At 40.0% G+C, this 19,223-nt stretch overlaps 1 protein-coding gene across 1 annotated transcript in view; it reads right to left on the minus strand.

Annotated features, from left to right (window-relative positions):
* ACSL3 (acyl-CoA synthetase long chain family member 3) overlaps positions 1-19,223 on the minus strand; it is a 94,517-nt gene that overhangs the window by 46,880 nt on the left and 28,414 nt on the right. Inside the window, exon 2 of the mRNA XM_019667818.1 lies at positions 4,924-5,341. Coding sequence (XP_019523363.1) covers positions 4,924-5,301 — 378 coding nt within the window. The 5' untranslated portion in view covers positions 5,302-5,341. The remainder of the gene's footprint in view (positions 1-4,923; positions 5,342-19,223) is intronic.

Consider the following 19,223-nt stretch of genomic DNA (forward strand, 5'->3'; position numbering starts at 1 on the left):
CATCCTCCACAACTAGACTGAAGAACAAAACGACAGCAACTTGTCTGTTCCCCTTCCCCCAATTCCCCAACACTGTTCCCATCCCCCAATTCCCCCAATAAAATCTTTAAAAAAAAAGCAGAGGTGCGTTGGCTGTAAGGGAAAAAAAACACTCCTGTTTTCTTGCCTTGAGTGATTTGCTGGCACATGGTGGTGCCTTTTACAAACAGGGACGGCAGGAGGGGGACAGTATGGAAAGGCAAAGCAAGGGTTCTGGCTGGGGAGAGGGATACAATAACCAAGTCACAAATCCTGGCCAAGAGATCGAACATTATATGACTCAGTTATGATATAAGTGTCCTACTAAGTCAGAAAATAGATATCATACACATAGGCAAACATGACTCTGAAGCAAGCAATAACACAAAAGTAGGCGCTGAGGAAGAGGAAGCTAATTCAAGGAAGAGAAAGCTAATTTAACTCCCAAGAACAGAGTGTTTCTATTATCTTTTTAGATCAATTTAGAAGGAATGTCATAGTGAAATCTCTTTGTAAGCACTATGATTACAGAACTCCTTCTATTTTCTTCTACTTAGTATGCATAAAGTAGGGGAAAAAATGAGTGTTTCTGGTAGATCACAATGTTTGAACCAGCCTTGTGCTCTTTTTACTTCACTGTAAAGTTATTTTATTCTTTGCAAGTTGGTTCTATTTCAGGTACATGTATTCTAGAGATGCTCTGAGAACCAATCATTTCACTGTTCTTCATTTCAAAAGACAGGAGGACAACACATTTGCTCCTGGGAATGCAGCGATCAGGCGACACTCACGCACACACACTCCAGGTGCTTCATTCTGCTACAGTGTTATAAAACCATAGGACACTTGACATGATGGGACATGTCAAAGCTTGCCAGGCCTCAAGAACACCACAGCCTCTGCTGCTTTGCCTTGTGTTTTTCTATTTGTATCCCCCCAAGAGACCTGTCTGGAGGAAGCTGGCGGCCACCCTGATGGCCTTGGCGAACGTAATTAGTGCAGAATCAGCACCACTGCCTTTTCTCTTCCGTTTCTCTTCCCTTGGGAATTCAAACTAGACTTTTAGGAAAACACAGAAACAAAGCTTCAGAGTTCACTGATTGGAAATAAAGGTTTGAATATTTTTGTTTCAATCATATCAGATACATTCTAGGGTTAATCCCCAAAACACAGCCCCTCAAAACAGGAAACTTTTAGATATTGCTACATCATTAGCTTTCTTTCCCAATTAAAGGCTGTATTCAAATACGGAAACTATAAAATGAAGACACAACTTGTCAGCATGTCTGCGCTGCAGGGCTAGTGAGCGGAGTAGAAGCCACAGGGCCTACGCAACCCCATCCTACGTCTACACGGCAGTTGTGAAAGGTCCCCTTTTCACCACCCTATCTATCATAGCAGGTGCTGTTACTGCCACAATACAATGGGTGGAAGAAACCAAGAAAACAAGAAACCATGAGGGGAAAAGAAGGCCGAGCTTGTTTAACACACAGCTGAGATACCCACAGTCCTTTGCAGGCTACTGCTTACCCCTGCCACAGACCAAGAGAAACTAAAATCTCAGATAACCAGCAGGACAGCACACTTTCTTCTTAAGGCTAACAGAAAATATTTGCTTCGTTTATTATACACGAAACCTAAAAATTAATTTTACTTTCTAATGAGCCTAATTTCACACAAGAAAAATACAACATGTTCTATACCAGAGTTCATGTCAAGGCTTCCAAACAAATCTGATGAAGCACAAATGCCAACGGCAGACAGATCTTCTAAGGGTAATGCAGTACAGGCAGAAAACGTCGCTGACGAAAAGTAGGTTTCCTCACCTTCTAACTTTTCTATTTGAATTCAAATATTTCCTTGTTGAATAAACAATGACTACAAAGGCATCAGGAGAGAGAGGAAAAGGCCATGTGAGTATACACACACCGAAAACCACTTTCCTTGTGTCCACTCACTGTGTTATCCGGCCACATTTAAAAAACAACTGTGATAGTTCTAGGATTTTATTTTGTCCTAATTAGACTGATACCTAAATTAAGGAGTAATTTCATAGTCACCATATTTTTAAAAACCTGGAACCTCATTTGCTGCTGTGCATACTGAATAATGACTAAAAAATAGTACTTGCCCCATAAAATGCCTATAGTATGTGTGAAGTTCGGGAGAAAAGTTACACTTCCTGCTACAATAGGACTCCTGTTATATATGCTTAGAATCAAAATAAGAGAACCCAGTCTTTGAATTCAAATAGCATCAGATCAAAAGACAAAAGGGAATGCTTTTTAGAGATAATATGAGAAGCATAGAAGGCAGGAGTCGAAAACTTTAGCAACTAAAATAATGCAGTGTTTTCAGTACCGCTTGTAACTACCAGATCTCTCAAAAGCAGAATCAAAGATGGTATACCATAAAAAGTACCAACTAACTATGACAAAAATCAGACATCATTATGATAAAATGGTTTGCAAGTTCTAATCTATAGGCTAAGAATAATCAAACATGCTTAACTATATGGCTTTAATTTCTAGAAATATGCTATTAACTCCAGCTAGATCTTACATGAATTTAGTGGAAAAAAACAGAAGAAATAGGGATTATGCCTTTAAAAGTAGAGTGACCATATCATTTATCCAAACCAGTTCTGGGACTGTAAAGGGGACGTATTAAGGTCAGATCAACAGGTATAAATCGGGACCGTGCCAAGCAAAACAAGATAAAAAATCACTCTATTTTAAGGTGAGGAACATTTACAGATTCTTGTCTAGAGTTAAAACAACGTTTGAGGGCCGGCCGAGTGGCTCAGTTGGTTAAGAGCGCGCTCAAGAGTGCGAGCTCTGAGCAACAGCGGTTCGATGCCCAGCCCGAGCTGAGCTGCCAATAGGTGGCAGGATGGCTCAGCCAAAAAAAAAAAAAAAACAAGACAAAAAACAACAACAACAAAAATGATGTTTGTCATTTCCAGGACTTACTGACATTAGCTTGCTTTCCATCTCCTGCATGTTTAGAAGAAAATATGGAATTCATATGGTAAGGGCCAAACAAAAGGGCCATTAAGTAGGTTTAACAACACAGCCCTGGCCCTGCAGCGAGAGGGGGAGCTCTGAGAATTTCATTCCCTAGTGTGATTGTTTGGACTTTCCTCCAAGATCTTCGAGTTCCTTCATGACTGACAGAAAAATGAAGCTTGAGTCAGAATGTAGTTGGAAAAAAAGGATAAGAGAAAAACAACATCACCTACACAAGTATTAATCCTACAACCTGGCCAAATTATCAAACAACTACAGATCATCTTATTGCTTCTAAAAAAAAGTTTTATCTTCAATTTTTACCTACTGGAGCTTCAAGAACTGCTTATAACAAAGTCATATATCCAAGTTCTGAAAACCGCCTTTTCATGCCATTTCTATAAGCTTTGTGGATAAAAAAAAAAAGAGGGGGATGGGGGGAAGTTCTATGGAAAGTCACCCCCACCCCCTGGGGTGATCTGACCATAAATTCCTAACAGGACAGGTCATGGTGGATAGTCTTCCTTGGTGAGAGGTTTTAAGCCAGCCCTGTCCATTATCCCTGTCCATCTAGGTTAACACACCAGGAGTACCAGAAGGAATAGCTCTGAAGGGGGTATGAGCCCTCAGGAGAGCACATAATCTTGTTAACTATCCTGTAATCCAATCCCCATCTCAATTTCTCTGATCTTCCTTACCTTAATCTCAAATGCATAAAAACCGCTGCAAAACTGTAATGCTGCAAAACTGTAATTCTCGGGAGCATTTGAGATCTTCCCTGGCATTTGACATCAGTTTAGCTCAAATAAACTCTTATAAAAATTCTCTTCAGGTTGGGACGTTGTTACATAAACACTATCCTTCAGAGTGCTGCACTACTGCATCATCTAAGTCTTTGTATTCACTGTAATTGTTCCCACTGACATCCCAATAATAATATAACAGTAAAAGCTAGAGCATTTACACTAGATGCCAAACTGTGCTACACATATTGTTTGTACGCATGCATGCTGGGGTTAGCTTAAGGGGTACGGAGCAAGACAGCCTGGGTTCCAGTTCCGGCTTCACCACTAGCTAGCTGCCAATGTCTGTGGGGAGGTTGCCTAACCTATCTGTGCTGCTGTGTTGTTTGCTATCTTTAAAGTAAGGATGATAACACTAACTCAGGGGCTATTATAAGTCTTAAGTAAGTTGACACAGGTCAAGCTCTTATAACAGCCTGGCTCAAAGAAATGCTAATATCAGCAATGATCATTATCTCCATATTACAGATACAGTGAGGCCAAGTTGGACTGTGAAATAACTTTTCCAAAGTCACACAGCTAGTAGTGAAAAAGGTAAGATTCAAATCCATAGTCTGGATCTGAAGTCCAGGCTCTTACCGCCCATTTCAAATCAACAAGGGCAGGCTCTTCTCCATTAGCGGCAAGGAATTCTTAAAAACCACACAAATGCCACAACCAAAGGACCAAGACAGTAAGTGCCCAGTGGAAGCAACAGTAAAATCAGAAGACAGCAGGTCCCACCCCAAAACCCAGAGCAGCCTCAAGCACAGACGGGTGCTTCTGGAACCACCAGGAGTTCTGGGTGTCCGACCCCAAACTGCCCTCGACATTCTACTCCAGACCCTGGAGGCCACTCAGGTTCAGCCGAGCCCCACACCACGTCCCACGCCCCACGCGCCCCACCCCCGTGGGCTTCCGTCTTGTGAGAGTTCAGGACGAGCGAGTGCTGGAGGGTGCGGCATGAGACAGAGCACCGCCCAGCCCCTTCCTCCCCCGCATCTCCAGCCCGACGTGGGCAACTTCCCACAGAAGTAGGCCTGTGCTTGTCCCTTGCCACGTTTCTAATACGTATTATGCAGAGGAAATTCAAAGGCAATGAAAGACCACCTTACCTTTTTAAAAATTTTTCCATTTGGTTGCACTTCATCTTCCTCATTTAAAACTTCGCGTGTTCCCAAGAGTCTTTTGTCCTTAAATTTGTTTTTCGCATACATAAAAACTTTATCTAGTGTATCACATCCAGGGTATAATACAGAGGCCAAGCCGTCCAAACAGTTAACAGACCTGTATGCAGACTCAGGTTCTGAACGAACAGGCTTTGCTTTAATTTGGTTTGATTTTTCTTGTCTTGACTCAGACAAAAAATAATATGGAATGTATGTTAAAATAGTATAAAGTGATATTATAAAATGTAGGAAATATAAAAGAATGGGGTTGATGGTCTGTTTTAGCTTCATGGTCGATGGTTTTGAAGATACGTGGTTATTCATAAGTGCTCGAAAAGTAGAATTAACAGATCTCCGTAAGAATCTACGAGGAAGAAAAAGAAAGATATTAAGTCAAAATCACTTTTAATAACAAATAATTTTTGAAGAAAAATTCTTCACATTAGATAAGCAAATGAAGATTTTTTTTTTCCCATCAAGCAGCAGCTAGTAACTGGCCCCAGCAGTGTCCTATTCACCTGATACTTGTATGAGACTCACTTGTACCCTATCTATTAACAACGGGATTACCACAAGAAGTTTCCACATCATCTCTGTAAACAGTATCCCCAAACACTTCCTGGTGGCAAGGTGGGAGGGAGAAGAAGACCTACAAAAGAATGGAGACCAAATACACCCGTTTCCTGTTGTTGGCGGCTCATTAAATTAAGAATGGCAAGAACTCTGCACATGCCCCACTCTCCTCTGGGGCCCACAAAGCCACTGTTGATCGCAGCATTCCTTCCCCATGAGCCCAACATTCTCACTCAGGGCAGCAACAAGCAATTGGAGTTGGCAAACAACATACAACTCACTTCCCGTAAGTGATTCTAGATATTTTTCAATATTGGCAGGTTAACCTGTGAAGCAAGAAGACAGTCAAGGGCCGGCCGAGTGGCGTGTTGGTTAAGAGCTGGCTTGGGACGCCAGAGGGCCCCGGTTCGGATCCCACACATGAGGGCCCGTGACACTGCCCTCTACAGCTAAGATGCTGAACAACAGCTCAACCTGGAGCTGGGCTGCCAGGAGTCACCGGCGACGGCGTAGGCTGCAGCCCCTGCTGCAGTGGGTTGCCATGGGCTACCGTGTGTCGCCAGCAGCCGCAGTGAGCGGCCGTCCAGAAGCCGGCGACTGATGTGCCTCGCCCAGGAAGAGCACAATGATGGTGCCAACTTGAGCCAGTGAAGCAACGTCCTCCACAACTAGGCTGAAGAACAAAAGGACAGCAACTTGTCTGTTCACCTTCCCAGATTCCCCAACGTTGTTCCCCTTCCCCCAATTCCCCAATTAAAAAAAAAAAAAAAAAAGAAGGCAGTCAACTTCGGTCGTTTTATACTTTGCACTCATCAAATTTACTGAGAATCTATTATGTTTCAGGTACTAGTCTAAGTACAGGGAATATAACTGAACAGAGGCCTACGTCCCTTTCTCATGAAACCTGCACACTCGAGGCAGGCAAGCACACTGTGTGTCTGCACACAGGAGGGCGTGCCGTCTGCAGAGCAGCATCAGAGGGTGCAGAAAAGATCAAGTTCACTGAACAAGGGAACAGGAGCAATACATCACAAGAGGCCGTGGGAAAAGGGAGGGGAATCAGAATTCAGAATTGCTAAAAATGTCAAAAATGTCCAGTTTAAGACAAAAGGGTATAAGGCATGCAAATAAACAGGAAAAGTATGACCCACACACACATCCGGGGAAAGCAGGAAACAGAAATCGTCCTTCAGAGGGCCCAAATGTCAGACTTAGCAGAACAGACATCAGAGCGGCTATTATAAATAGGTTCAAAGAACTAAAAGAAAGCATGCTTAAGAAATTAAAAGTACAATTCTGCAATTTTACCAGACAAGGAACACCTCCAAATATGCCCATGCACAGCTGGTGAGAAGCCAAGACTCCAAGCTGCTCCCCGGGCTCTGTTCATTCCGTTCTTTTCTGTAACGATGTATTGTGGTAGTGTTCTGGGGGACGAGTCTAGAAGACTCCGGGTTTCTGCCATAGAGGGTATGGGGGGGCCACTGAAGGTTTCGGTAGCGGAACGTGACACAACGAAAGCTAACAGGGCATCTGAGCTGCAAAGAACAGATGCACCTTAATAACCCAGGCGAACAATGTTATATCACTAAGTACTCTCACTGAAATTTAATTTTGCATGTTTGTGTTTTGAATTAAAAAGTAATGTTGTGATTTAAAAAACTATCTTTACCCACAGATATAATTGTACATATCCTAAGTAATCCACTAAAAAAAACTAATAGAATAAAAGTTCAACAAAGGTTGCAGAATGTAAGACGAATATACAAAAGTCAATGAATAATCAGAAAATGAAGTTAAGAATTATATTTATAACACTATAAGAAAACTTAAGATTAGCTATGAAAGTGCAAAACTTATACTACAAAAACCACAAAACACTGTTTAAAGATACTAAAGACCTAAATGAGTAGAAAAACATCCCATTTATAGATTGTAAGGATAAATACTGTTAAAAAGGTGACATTCCCCAAATTGATGTACAGATTCAACACAATCCTTATCAAAACCTCTGCTGGGTTTATACAGAAATATATAAGCTGATTCTAAAATTCACATGGAAATTCAAAGTTGTCAGCAGAACAGCCAACATTTAATCTTCCAGATGATACAGTCACAGTCACAAACACAACATGAGACCGTGAACAAATAAGACGAAATATCATGAGGTAACAGAAGCTCACAGAGCAGGCTAACAGGGAATGAATGTCGGGGAAGCAGAGAGGTGCTGCTTTGTAAGTGGTTAAGCTAAGGCAGCAGACAATGAGAGGGAGCCACATGGACACCTGGGAGAAGAGCCTTCTAGCTGAACCCACAGAGGAAGGGGGACCGTGCAAGGAGGAGAAGTCAGACAGGATACAGTGAGAGTGGGGACGGAGCCTGAAGGGCCTGGCACACCGTGAGAACTGTGCTGCCATGGGTGAAATCACCTGACTGCCAAAAAGGAGGACCGGCTGCTGAGGAAGCAAGGAGGCCAGTTGGGAGCCTTTGCTGGGATTGGATGTGAGATGACAGTGGCTTAGACCAGGATGAGGATGAAGGAAATAATGAGGAATGAACCAACTCTGTTTTAAAGGCCTCACGTACAGTGAGAAAAAAAGGGAAGTCAAGAGCAACTCTAAGGGGGGAAGGGGGCTGTCACTTTGTGAGGGGTGAAAAGGATAACTAGCGCATTGTTTTGTACACCTGAAACTAATAAAAAATTAAAAACTGAAAGTGACTAAGGTTTTTGGCTTGAGACACTGAAAAACAAAGTTGAGCTATCATTCCCTAGGAACAGGAAGACGGCAGGAGGAACAGGTCTGGGGAAAGAATACGCAGTTTTGTGAAAGGTTCCTTCGGAGCCCTCAGCATATTGATGGCATCTAGAGCCCTGAGACTAGATGCGACAGCCTAGGGATGAGAAGAGGGACCAAGAGAGATGCTGGGGCATGTCGACATTTAGAGGGCTCGGGGCGAGAGGAACAGCAGAGAGGGGAGAGGGGCCCGCAAAGGAGCATGAGAGGAGGGGTCAGTACTGACAGGAAAACCAGGGAGGTGGAGTCTCAGGAGGAGGACCGCTGACCAGCTTTACTCGTTATCTACAAGTTGACAAAGATAAAAACTGAAATGGAAATGGAAGCCCTAATGAGATGAGACTTCGCACCCATTAGGATGGCTACTATTAAAAAGAAGAAAAAGGACGATTACAAGTACTGACGAGGATGTGGAGGTGAAGAAACTGGAACCTGCATGCAATGCGGATGGGAATGGAAAATGGTGCAGCTGCTATGGAAAGCAGGATGGTGGTTCCTCAAAAAATTACACATAGATTACGATATAATTCCATTTCTGGGTATATTTCCAAAAGAAATGAAAGCAGGGACTCAAATAGGTATTTGTATGCCGAAGTTCATAGCAGCATTATTCCTAACGGCCAGAAGGTGGAAACAACCCAAACGGCCACTGACAGGTGACTGGATAAACAAAATGTGGTCGCGCCAGACAACGGTGTGTTATTCAACCCTACGAAGGAATGAATTCTGATACATGCTATAACATGTACGAACCTTGAAAATGTACTACACTAAGTGAAATAAGGCAGACACAAAAGGACAAGTATTGTATGGTTCCACTTATGTAAGATACCTTAAATAGGCAAATTCACAAAGACGGACAGTACAATCAGTGGTGGCTGCTGGGACTGACGAGGAGGAGGAAACGGAAAATTGTGTTTAATGGGTATGGCGTTGGAATGATGGGAAAGTTCTGGAGATGGATGATGGTGATGGTTGCACAACAGTGTAACTGTATGGAATGCCAATGAACTGTACAATTAAAGATGGCTACAACGGTAAACTGTGTTGTGTATATTTTACTACAATAAAAATAAGTCAAAAAAAGGATGAAGACTGAGAATTAGACACTGGATTTGACAATGTGATGGTCACTACTGACCTTGAGAAGACCTGTAGTAAGGATCAAAGCCCAACTGGAGAGAGTTCCAGAAAGACTAGGATGAGAGGCTACAGAGAAACAGAGCAACGGGTAACAGGACAGGACAAAGCAGATTCTTTGGATAAGAGATAATGTAGCCTGTCTGCATACTCCTGTCTATAACCGTAGAGGAAAGACAAGGGTTATGCAGATCAGAGTCGCAGCATGGGGTTAGGAGAGGGAGGGAGGCACAACCACGTGGGGGAGGGGAGAGACCAGGGACTATCTCCAAGGGAGTGGCTATAACAACTCATCAGGAAATGCTAAGTTGAAGGAGGCCAAGAGGAGGGGAAGGGTTTGTGAAAAGGAGACGAGATCAATAAAAGCAGGTCCTGGGTTGGGTTACAGAATTGTTGGGCTTCACGCACTAAAAGGGAGCGAACTGGGACGGCAGGAGGTGATGGTCTGAGCAGAAGGCTGGGAACTGAGACTGCGAGGCTGTACAGTACTGTTCGTGGGGAGGGCTACGTGGTAATAATGGAGGAAGGCGGCAAAGGCGGCTAGAGCACGAGGTCATTTAAGGACAGCTTGTTAAGGAGCTGAAAGGCCACAGAACTGCAAAGAGTGAAACCACCAAGTATCATGACAGGATCATAGTAGAGTCTCAGGAAGCCTGATGTTCAAACAAGAAGGAAGAGGAAGCAGTCCAGTCTGAAGGCAAAGCTTGAAGGACATGGCAATACTGTTTCAGTGGCAAAAATTTCTGTTCAAGTAACCAGATTAGGCCCAAGAGAGAGTTGCTCATGATAAACCCACATCAGCAAATCAAAACAACTCAGTTTCTATGCTCGGCTATTCCAGAAAAGGAAGGCTTAAATCAACCAATCAGTGCTTGCCGGCTCGGCACAAGTTACCGACCCAGCTCCAATACTTGCCTTGCTCTGGGTAAGGCGAGTAACCCTGCTATTATATAGCCAATCAGCAAACGCCTGGTGACACCTGCTCACTTCCATCCATAAAAATCTCTTGCCTTGTACAACTCTTTGGAGCTCCTTTCTATCTGCTAGACTGAATGGTTTCTGATTCATGGATTACTGAATAAATCCTACTAGATCAGTAAACTGTGGAAAATTTTATTTTAACAACTGAAAACAGAAAATGATCTAAATTGATCAAAGAATGGCTGTAGAATTTACACATCCACAGTACAGAATCTATAGATGATTATGCAGCCATTAAGTTATATGTACAAGGAACTGGCCTGGAAGACTTCCATGAACCTTGCTAATTCTTTATTTAAAAAAAAAAAAATATATATATATATATATATATATATATATATATATATATGTATGCATGGCTTTATGTCTGACTATCGGAAAAGGCATGGACAAGTAAAGGCTTTTCAGCAGTTATCGTTAAATATTTAAATGCAGCTATAATGGTTTAAAGCACATTAATTTTCCACCATGAAGAATATAACTTCCACCTTTACTCTCAGAACTGCTCATTAAAATAACAAGTTTAACAATATTAAAAGAAAGTGGCCCATCATTACTTATAATTGATAATTCAGCAAACACTTAAGGAAAGAGTGAAGACAGGCAATATATAAAAATAGAGTCACTTTAACCAAGCTGCTAAAATTATTAATATTAATTATGAAGGCTGAAGTATAAGGAAAGACTCTATTCTTGTTCTAACGAGTCTGGGAACTTTCTGATCTTTTCATACCTGTGTCAATGTCTGGATACACATGTGGACATACGCCAGACCTCAGATGACCCTCTGATTAACCCCTGAAGGACTCACACATCCAGACCACCTGACATCCACCACACCCACTATCCAGACCAGTGGATGTGACCAGGCCTCCTGACATCTGACATAACCATCCTGGACCAATCCTAGGGCTAAGATTGCAGGACTGATTAACTTTCAATAATGTACTTTTACTGTAAAAACACTTTCCTTTCTTCTTTGGAACACTACTGGGTTTTGCCTAGTTGCATTTCTGGTTTATATATACCTTAAGACCCTTGAATAAATTGTTATCGTTTATTTCTAGCCAAAGCCTCCAGACTCTATTTGAATTTGTTTGACTATATAATGTCAGTGTACTGGGATTCGAAGACACTCTGCTTCAATGCCGGTGCCACCACTGGATTCACGCAAGGCAGCTGCTGGAGCCCTCTGAGCGCTTGGTGTCTCCCCCAACGCTCCTGGATTCCAGTGGCATTGAGTTCTCTCAGTTCCAAACCTCATTCTTTCGGTGAAGGTTCAGAGCTCCGAGTTCTTCGATCCTCTACTACCAGTTTTTGTACCAGGAATCCCTCTTTCTAAGTCTGTTATGGAGGGACAGCCCTATTCTGGAACGCCAGTGGGATTTATGGTCCATCCTCTAAAAATTCATCAAAATGGACTTTCGATAAGGACGATTTGGGATTCCAATGGCTATTCAGGGGATTTTTGGATACTGAAATTAGCATATTTGCATGCACAATTAGAGAATCTTAGAAATGTTAAACATGCTGAATGGGAAGCATTTTTCAGCCGGTATTTAGAGGCCTCTAAAAAAAACTAAATGATTAAAGATAACCCTAACGTCTTTTTGTCCAACCTGACAGCTTTCAGGGGAATTTATCTTTATCATGAGATCATTACCTTCTAAAAAAACCCCAGAAAGTTCCTTCCTTAGGAACTCAAGCTAGTTATATGTACAAACATTTGGTCCCTCCTTTTGTGCCTTTTTCATAAATGGACCAACTTAGCCAAAATAATTTAAAACTCTAATGGCCATTAGGGAAAAACCAAACCCACCTCAGGGGCCCTCCATTTAAGAGAGAAGTCCAAACTTCTCAGACAATAGAATGCATTCTGTGATTGACATGCAGGTTCTAAAAGACAAACTGACTTTTTAAATAAAACTGCTCTAACAGGGATTCTAAAAGGAACTTGGCCATCTGAGCAGCTGCTTTAAAGTTTCTTACTGCTTCTCCCACCTGAAACCTGACAAGATATTTGAAAGGATTTAGTAATTTTTTTTATCAGAAATTTGGCAAAATCGGAAGCTAAAATTTCAGAATCTGATAGGAATTTTTTGTTAAACCCCCTCCTTTAAGCTAAAATACAATTATGCACCCAGAGGGAAAGACGTAAATTAGGAAGATGTAACTGGACAGACAGATCAACCTATGTCACTTAAGTCACAAGTACAACCCAATTCTCTGGGAAATTGAGAGTAACTGTCCTTACATTGGAAATTTTTGTGAAACCAAAAATCCAACTGTAGAAGCAGTTCAAAATCCACCTATCTTTACCACACTCAATTCCTCAGACCGAAGGGAAGGAAAAAAAGAAAAAGAAATGAAGGATTTTTTTAAAAAGCACAAACTGCTTCTCTGATTCCTAGGCTCCTTGCCAAAGACAAATACAAATCTTAATTGTCTTCTCCACAAATATCAGTAACAAAAGGCCTTACCCATCTGAACGAATAAACTTAACTTATTCGAACTGTTATAAATTAGTGGGGTTTTTGCCTTATTGTACCTGTTTCATGGCTGAAATTTTAAAACAAAACTATGAGATCTCTGGTTGTGTTTATATATGTGTGTATTCCGTCTGTCTCCAGAGGGCATTATTAAAATGGGATTGTAAAGAACTCTGTTTAATTGGCTTATAGAAATTAAGCACTTATATTAAAAAATTCTCAAAAATATGTATAATAGAAAAAAAATCCAAATGCTTTTCAGGATCCCATGACCTAGGAAAATGCTTGCTATTAAAGCTGGTTTGAGTTTGGTTTGGTTAAAAAAAAAAAAAAAAGGCATGTCTTTAGAATTATCAAAATTAAATATAATACTTTTTATTTTACCTGGGATTACAAAAATAAGTTCATATTATCTGTTACCAAATTTGCAAGTAGGAAAAATTCTTGGGATAATAGTCAATTACTATTACTGCCTGGTATCTCATGGAGTTTTCAGGGGTAATCTAAAGATAATTAAGAACTAATAAACTAAAAGGATGTCAGATAAAAAGGTTTTCTTTGGTAACTTTCAGCAATTATACGGTACACGTATTTTAAAAGTTTCCCAAAATCTTTTGGTAACTTGAAAGCTTTGAGTTTTGCCAAGTTAAATGATGAGTGAATTCACTGAACATCTAGATCATTTCCAAATAAGATAAAACACTGAAACATTAATAGTCAAGTAAGTCTATCTATGTTTGACTTCTTATTACAGAGAAACTAAAAGATAAATTTAGACTTGTTTATGAATGTTTTGTGCCTTGTTAAGGAAGTTTGTTTCTAAAAATTAAGAAATATATTTGCTAGTAAAGAAACCTATGTTTCTAGAGGTTATGAAATGTATTCATAAATTTGCCAATTCAAAGAATGCTGATTGTTTATGTCTTAGTCATTAGAAATTAAGATTTCTAAGGGTTAAGAATTCTAATTAATAGAGAAGGATTTGTTTTCAGTAAAAGAAGGTATAAGGCATGGAAATGCATTTTTGAGGGAAATAAAATGGTTTGTCCTAAAAATAGTTGGATACTTCTAAGACGAGACAAACTAAAAGGGACAAGGAAAACTGTAGAAGGTTTGTGGAAAAGCAATCTTGAGAAAGAAAATTTATGGCTGGTCAAGCTAAATAAGATTAAAATGAATTTAATTAAGTAAGTGGATTTAAATATCAAAAGTAAGCTGATGGATAATTGGAATGTGGTTCTTTCTCTGTGAAAAAGGCAAAGTTTTCCTGTACTATTGATACACTATTAATAAGAGGTTAGAAAGGGAAAGCAAAGATTTTGTGTTTTATTGAAATTATTTCCTGTGCTCTGTATCATTAGGTCTTTGACTGCTTAGGTAAACCAAGTCTTCTTAATGTTAAAAGAGCTATATTTTGCTTACAACTATTTAACTTTCTGTATTTGCCTGTGAAGTCTTTGTCACCAGGATTAAATAGATAATTAAACATTGCTTCACAGCGACCTATGATCCTATTTGACCAAGTGTTTTAAACTTTTGATATGTTTGACAAACTTCCCCAAAATTCAAAAATGTCTTTTTCTTAACCTGAAAATAACTGAGATTTTTCAGAAAGATACCTGAAAGATTTCAAAGCATCGATCTCTCTTTCTTACCCCTCACCCCCACCCCCCACCCCTGTCTCTCCATAAAAGGGGAAATAATTAGGTCTATTTGATATTAATTATGCTGTATTTGTATGCATGTCTTGTTAAAATATTCTAGAAATTACATAAAATTTCTATGAATCTACAATGTCCTGATATAATGCTTTCATTTGTAATTCTAGTTGTAATTCTAGTTATCTGAAAATGTGTGTTGCAGAGGAAAGCAACTTTGACAACTGCAATATAATGAGAGATCTTCAACAATGTCATTTTAAGTCTGTCATTTACAGAGAGCCATTACATTATTCATATTTTTTGTAAATACCTTTAATCTTCAGAGAAATTCGTGAAGATGACTCTGACACTAAAAATACAGGCTTCTGAACAACTTTCAGGTCACACCTTTGAACTGGGTGGGGATTGCAGAACTCGAAGAAAAACTGAATTCATAAAACTGTTAAAAGATTAAGACCAATAAGAATTAATAACATGAGACTGAATGAATTTGAGGATGGTTATAATGTTTATGACTTATTTGTAGTACTGGCTTTTTAATCTTTTGTTTACCAGATATAAGGAAACCTTTTCTCTTAAGCTATCTATGACTTAGAGCAATATGGTAAATTACCTTTGTAAACAGAATAGAAACATCTTTTTCTCCCTCCTTGATTCCTCTAGAATTTGGAATCTCTCAGTGAGTATTCTTATTTTCACGGCAATATTGTTATTTGCCTAGGTTCAATAAGAACTCAGTACTGCATAATATAGTGGTTCTCACTCTCCCTTTACTAAAAACAAAGCATTTTTGCCTTCTAAAACCCCATCTTAACACAATCTTTAACAACTTTGAAGATTTCAACTCTGACCCCACAGCTGTCACTTCTCTGTAAATGAAATTAGACTGTGCAGCTGCAAATCAAGATCATTAATCCATGTAAGTACTTTCTTAACACAACAAATAAAAAGGTCAAGAAATTCTGGACCAGAAAGTCAATTCAAGACATTATTAAGGACTGAGTCATATTACCATCTGGATTAGATGGACTTTCAATTCACAACTGGGAATCTGATGAGGAAATAACAGTTTGGCTTTTTTTCTTTTTTCTTTATTTTTTTTTGGTTTTGTTTTTAAGAAAACTACTAACCTTGTATTTATTCTAACCTCAAAAAATGAAATTTTGGTTGTAATGACGTATGTTGAGAGGGAGAAAAGGAGGGGAAAAAGTTAGGGAGGACACTAGCAAGTCTTTGCATGAACATATTTAAATTAAAAATTGGGAAGCAGCTGAACAGACAGCTGCATTTACAGAATCTTCAATTATCCACTATGATTTTTAAACTTTTTTAGTGCTTTTATGATAATAGTTGAAATAACAGGACTCGAGTATTCGCCTTGATCCACAATAGTCTTCCCAACCCTGATCAAGACACATTTTATTAATCTTTTATTCCATCTTTCTTTTTTAGATAAAGTCCAAACCAGATGTTCTTAAAACGAAATAAAAATGGTCTGTCTTGGCATAAAATCAAATAGGAAACAAAAATTTGGCAAGGGAATTTATACCTTTTCAGCTTGATACAGAACAGGGATTACGCATGCGCTTGCAGACACTGGGCTCAGCTCTGCCACTAATTAAAATGAGACCCTGTCCAAGTCACTAAATCTTGATTTGCTCACCATTAATGATGACGGAATTCCATAATCTAGTTAGACTACAGTCTACTGATGCCTAGGACCCCCAGGTCAATTTAGGAGTACTGACAATCATCACCATGAAAAGTCAGGTAACCTGAAGAACCCACTTCTGTCTTCTATATCAGATATTTTCCCATGCACACACTTTTTTCAGGGCGAGGGGTAAGGAAAGAGTCCCCCTGGTTTAAAAAAAAAAACACTCAATGAGAAGGTTTCTAAGGTCCATTTCAAAATTTCTAACATTTTTCAATCAGACCAGATGGTCTCCATGATGGGCAAATGAATAATAGGTGCAAGAGGTGGGTAAAGCCTTTACTTCCTTTTCATTACAAATCAGGTCGATGTGTTATCTTAATAACAACAAAAATACCTTTTAACATACAGCCTAAAGACAGGATGGGTCGACTGTGGGAATGTGCTGGTCTTTGACAGACTGATCCCACAAAGATGGAGTGGACGCAGATCTGCGTTGTTTCCTGACAAGTAAATGCGAACTAACTGCTACACACACACACACACACACACACACACACACACACACACACACACGCACACGCACACGCACACAAAACCACCCCAGCTTTAATGCACTAGGCAAAATCTGGTTTCATATATTCACCCTGACCTCTCGCATCTATCTCCGTCCACCTAGCTGAAGAACAAGAGTCAGGTACCTCAGAAGAGGAAACTGCGAGGTGGTGCTTCCTTAAGATGATAAAGGTGTGATGACTAAGGTCCACCCAAAAAGGCAGCTAAGTGACTTCCACACACCAGACCGTCCCTTCACTTTGACTTAGGACTGCCAGGTTGAACAACTAAAAACACAAAGTGCCCACTTCAATTTGAATTTCAAATAAACAATCAACAAATTTTAAAGTACGTATGTCCCATGCAGTATTTGGGACACATAGTATTTAAAAAATTATTCGATGTTTACCTGTAATGCAGATTTAGTTGGGTGCCTTGTATTTTATATGGCGACCCTACTCCCACCACAAAGTGTGACCAACCCCTCTGCTTGCCTGGGACTGAGGGGTTTCCCGGGACACAGAACTTTCAGTACTAAAACCAGGAAAGTTCCAAGCAAAAGGGACAAGCTAGTCGCCCTACACTTAATCATCTCATGGAGTAAGCAAACAAACTGTATCCTGAGCCTTACCACTACTTAACTTTGATCTTTTTCTTTGAAACAGAGTTCCTGTACCTTATTTCCCCATATGTCATCATTTATCTACAATAATACAAAAAATTTACAATGAGGATAAAATGGAATGCAGTACGCGTAAAGGACTTTGGGGAAATGCAAAGGCATCATAAATGCTAGGTATTAGTATAGCTGTTATGGGTACCACGTTCTGTTTCATGCAGTTTCAAAGCCGACAGGTATTGTTTTATGAAGGTACTGTTACCTGCAACACTGGTTTGACTGCATATAAAAAATGTTCAATAAACTTGCTCCTTTTAGAATTATGGCAATAAGCTCAGGGTTTGATGTCACACCACTCCACCCCCTTTTATTCATTGTGTAACATGGGATAAGTCCTTTAACATCCCGAGATTCAGGCTCACCATAAAACTGGGGCAATAATAATAAATACCTCACAAAACTTCCTTTAGGAACCAACAAGTAGGGGAAAGCACTCTATAAATAACCTACAAAATACAATGCAAGTTTTAATAGTACTTCAAATTTTGTCTATACAAAACTACCGTATTTGCCGGCGTATAAGACGACTCGGCGTATAAGACGACCCCTAACATTTCCACTCAAGATACAGAGTTTGTTATATGGTCGGCTGTGTGCGATTTTGCGAGTGTGGTAAAATCGCATAACAGCAAAATCGCATTAACAGCCGAGCATACACCCAGCAGCGCTGCTGATGCCTGAACAGTATGTGGAATGAAGTGGGCGGGCATCGGGAGGCCACTATGGCACGGGGCAAGCACTATGGGCAGTCTATCTGAAGTGTACCTGGCATATAAGACAACCCCCCACTTGGAGGCATATTTTTCAGGGCCAAAAAATCGTCTTATACGCCGGCAAATACGGTATGTATACCAACATTTTTCTCGTCTTGAGTATTTCTTACAGCCTGCTGATTCTGAAGATGCTGAAATCAATTCAACTATATTCTTATTAAGAGCTCAGGCTCTGGAGCCAAATAGACTGGGTTTGACACTTAGCTCTACCACTTACCAAATGTCACCTTAGGTAAATTACCTTTCTAAGCTTCAGTTTCCTTAACTACAAAATTATGAGAATATCTGTATCGTAAGATTATTAAGAGAGTTAAACAACACATGTAAAGGATGTAATGCCTGCCTTATAACAAGTACTCAAATCTCAGCTGCTATTATTATTCATGTTTAATACATTTACGATTTCAGAGGTTAGAAGAGGCTAACATCATACATCCCATCCATGAAGTCCCTTATAAAGGGACTTGTATCTGGAATTGGTACTGATCCATTTAACATCCCTAACTAGTCACTTTGGGGGATTTGTCTCCATGACCTTCGGTTAGATAATGACAAATTTACTTCTGTTTAAGAAAATTCATATACTAACCATGTTTTTTCTTGTGCCCAATACTCATGCTAAACTTTAAATGTCCTTGGATTTTATGACACAGAACTGTTGAACCCTACTTTCTGGATCGCACTTGTCGCAAAGGTAGAGAATACGTGTGGATATAACTCAGAACCAACTCTGTTTAACCAATTCAATTTACACAGCCTGCAGACACCTCAGAAAGATGGTCGGTCTTCAGCAAGCTTCCTAACTCTCAAGGTTTTTATAGTCTTAGGTCCACCCTTAACAACCCCATGTCAAGACCTTAGCAACACACAGGGGACTACTCAGCGGTGGCTCTGTAGTCCATTCATCTATCTCATTGTCATGGGGTAAACACGCACGCGCGCGCGC

The sequence above is a fragment of the Hipposideros armiger genome, unplaced genomic scaffold (genome assembly GCF_001890085.2).
Source record: "Hipposideros armiger isolate ML-2016 unplaced genomic scaffold, ASM189008v1 scaffold_507, whole genome shotgun sequence".
NCBI lineage: Eukaryota > Metazoa > Chordata > Mammalia > Chiroptera > Hipposideridae > Hipposideros > Hipposideros armiger.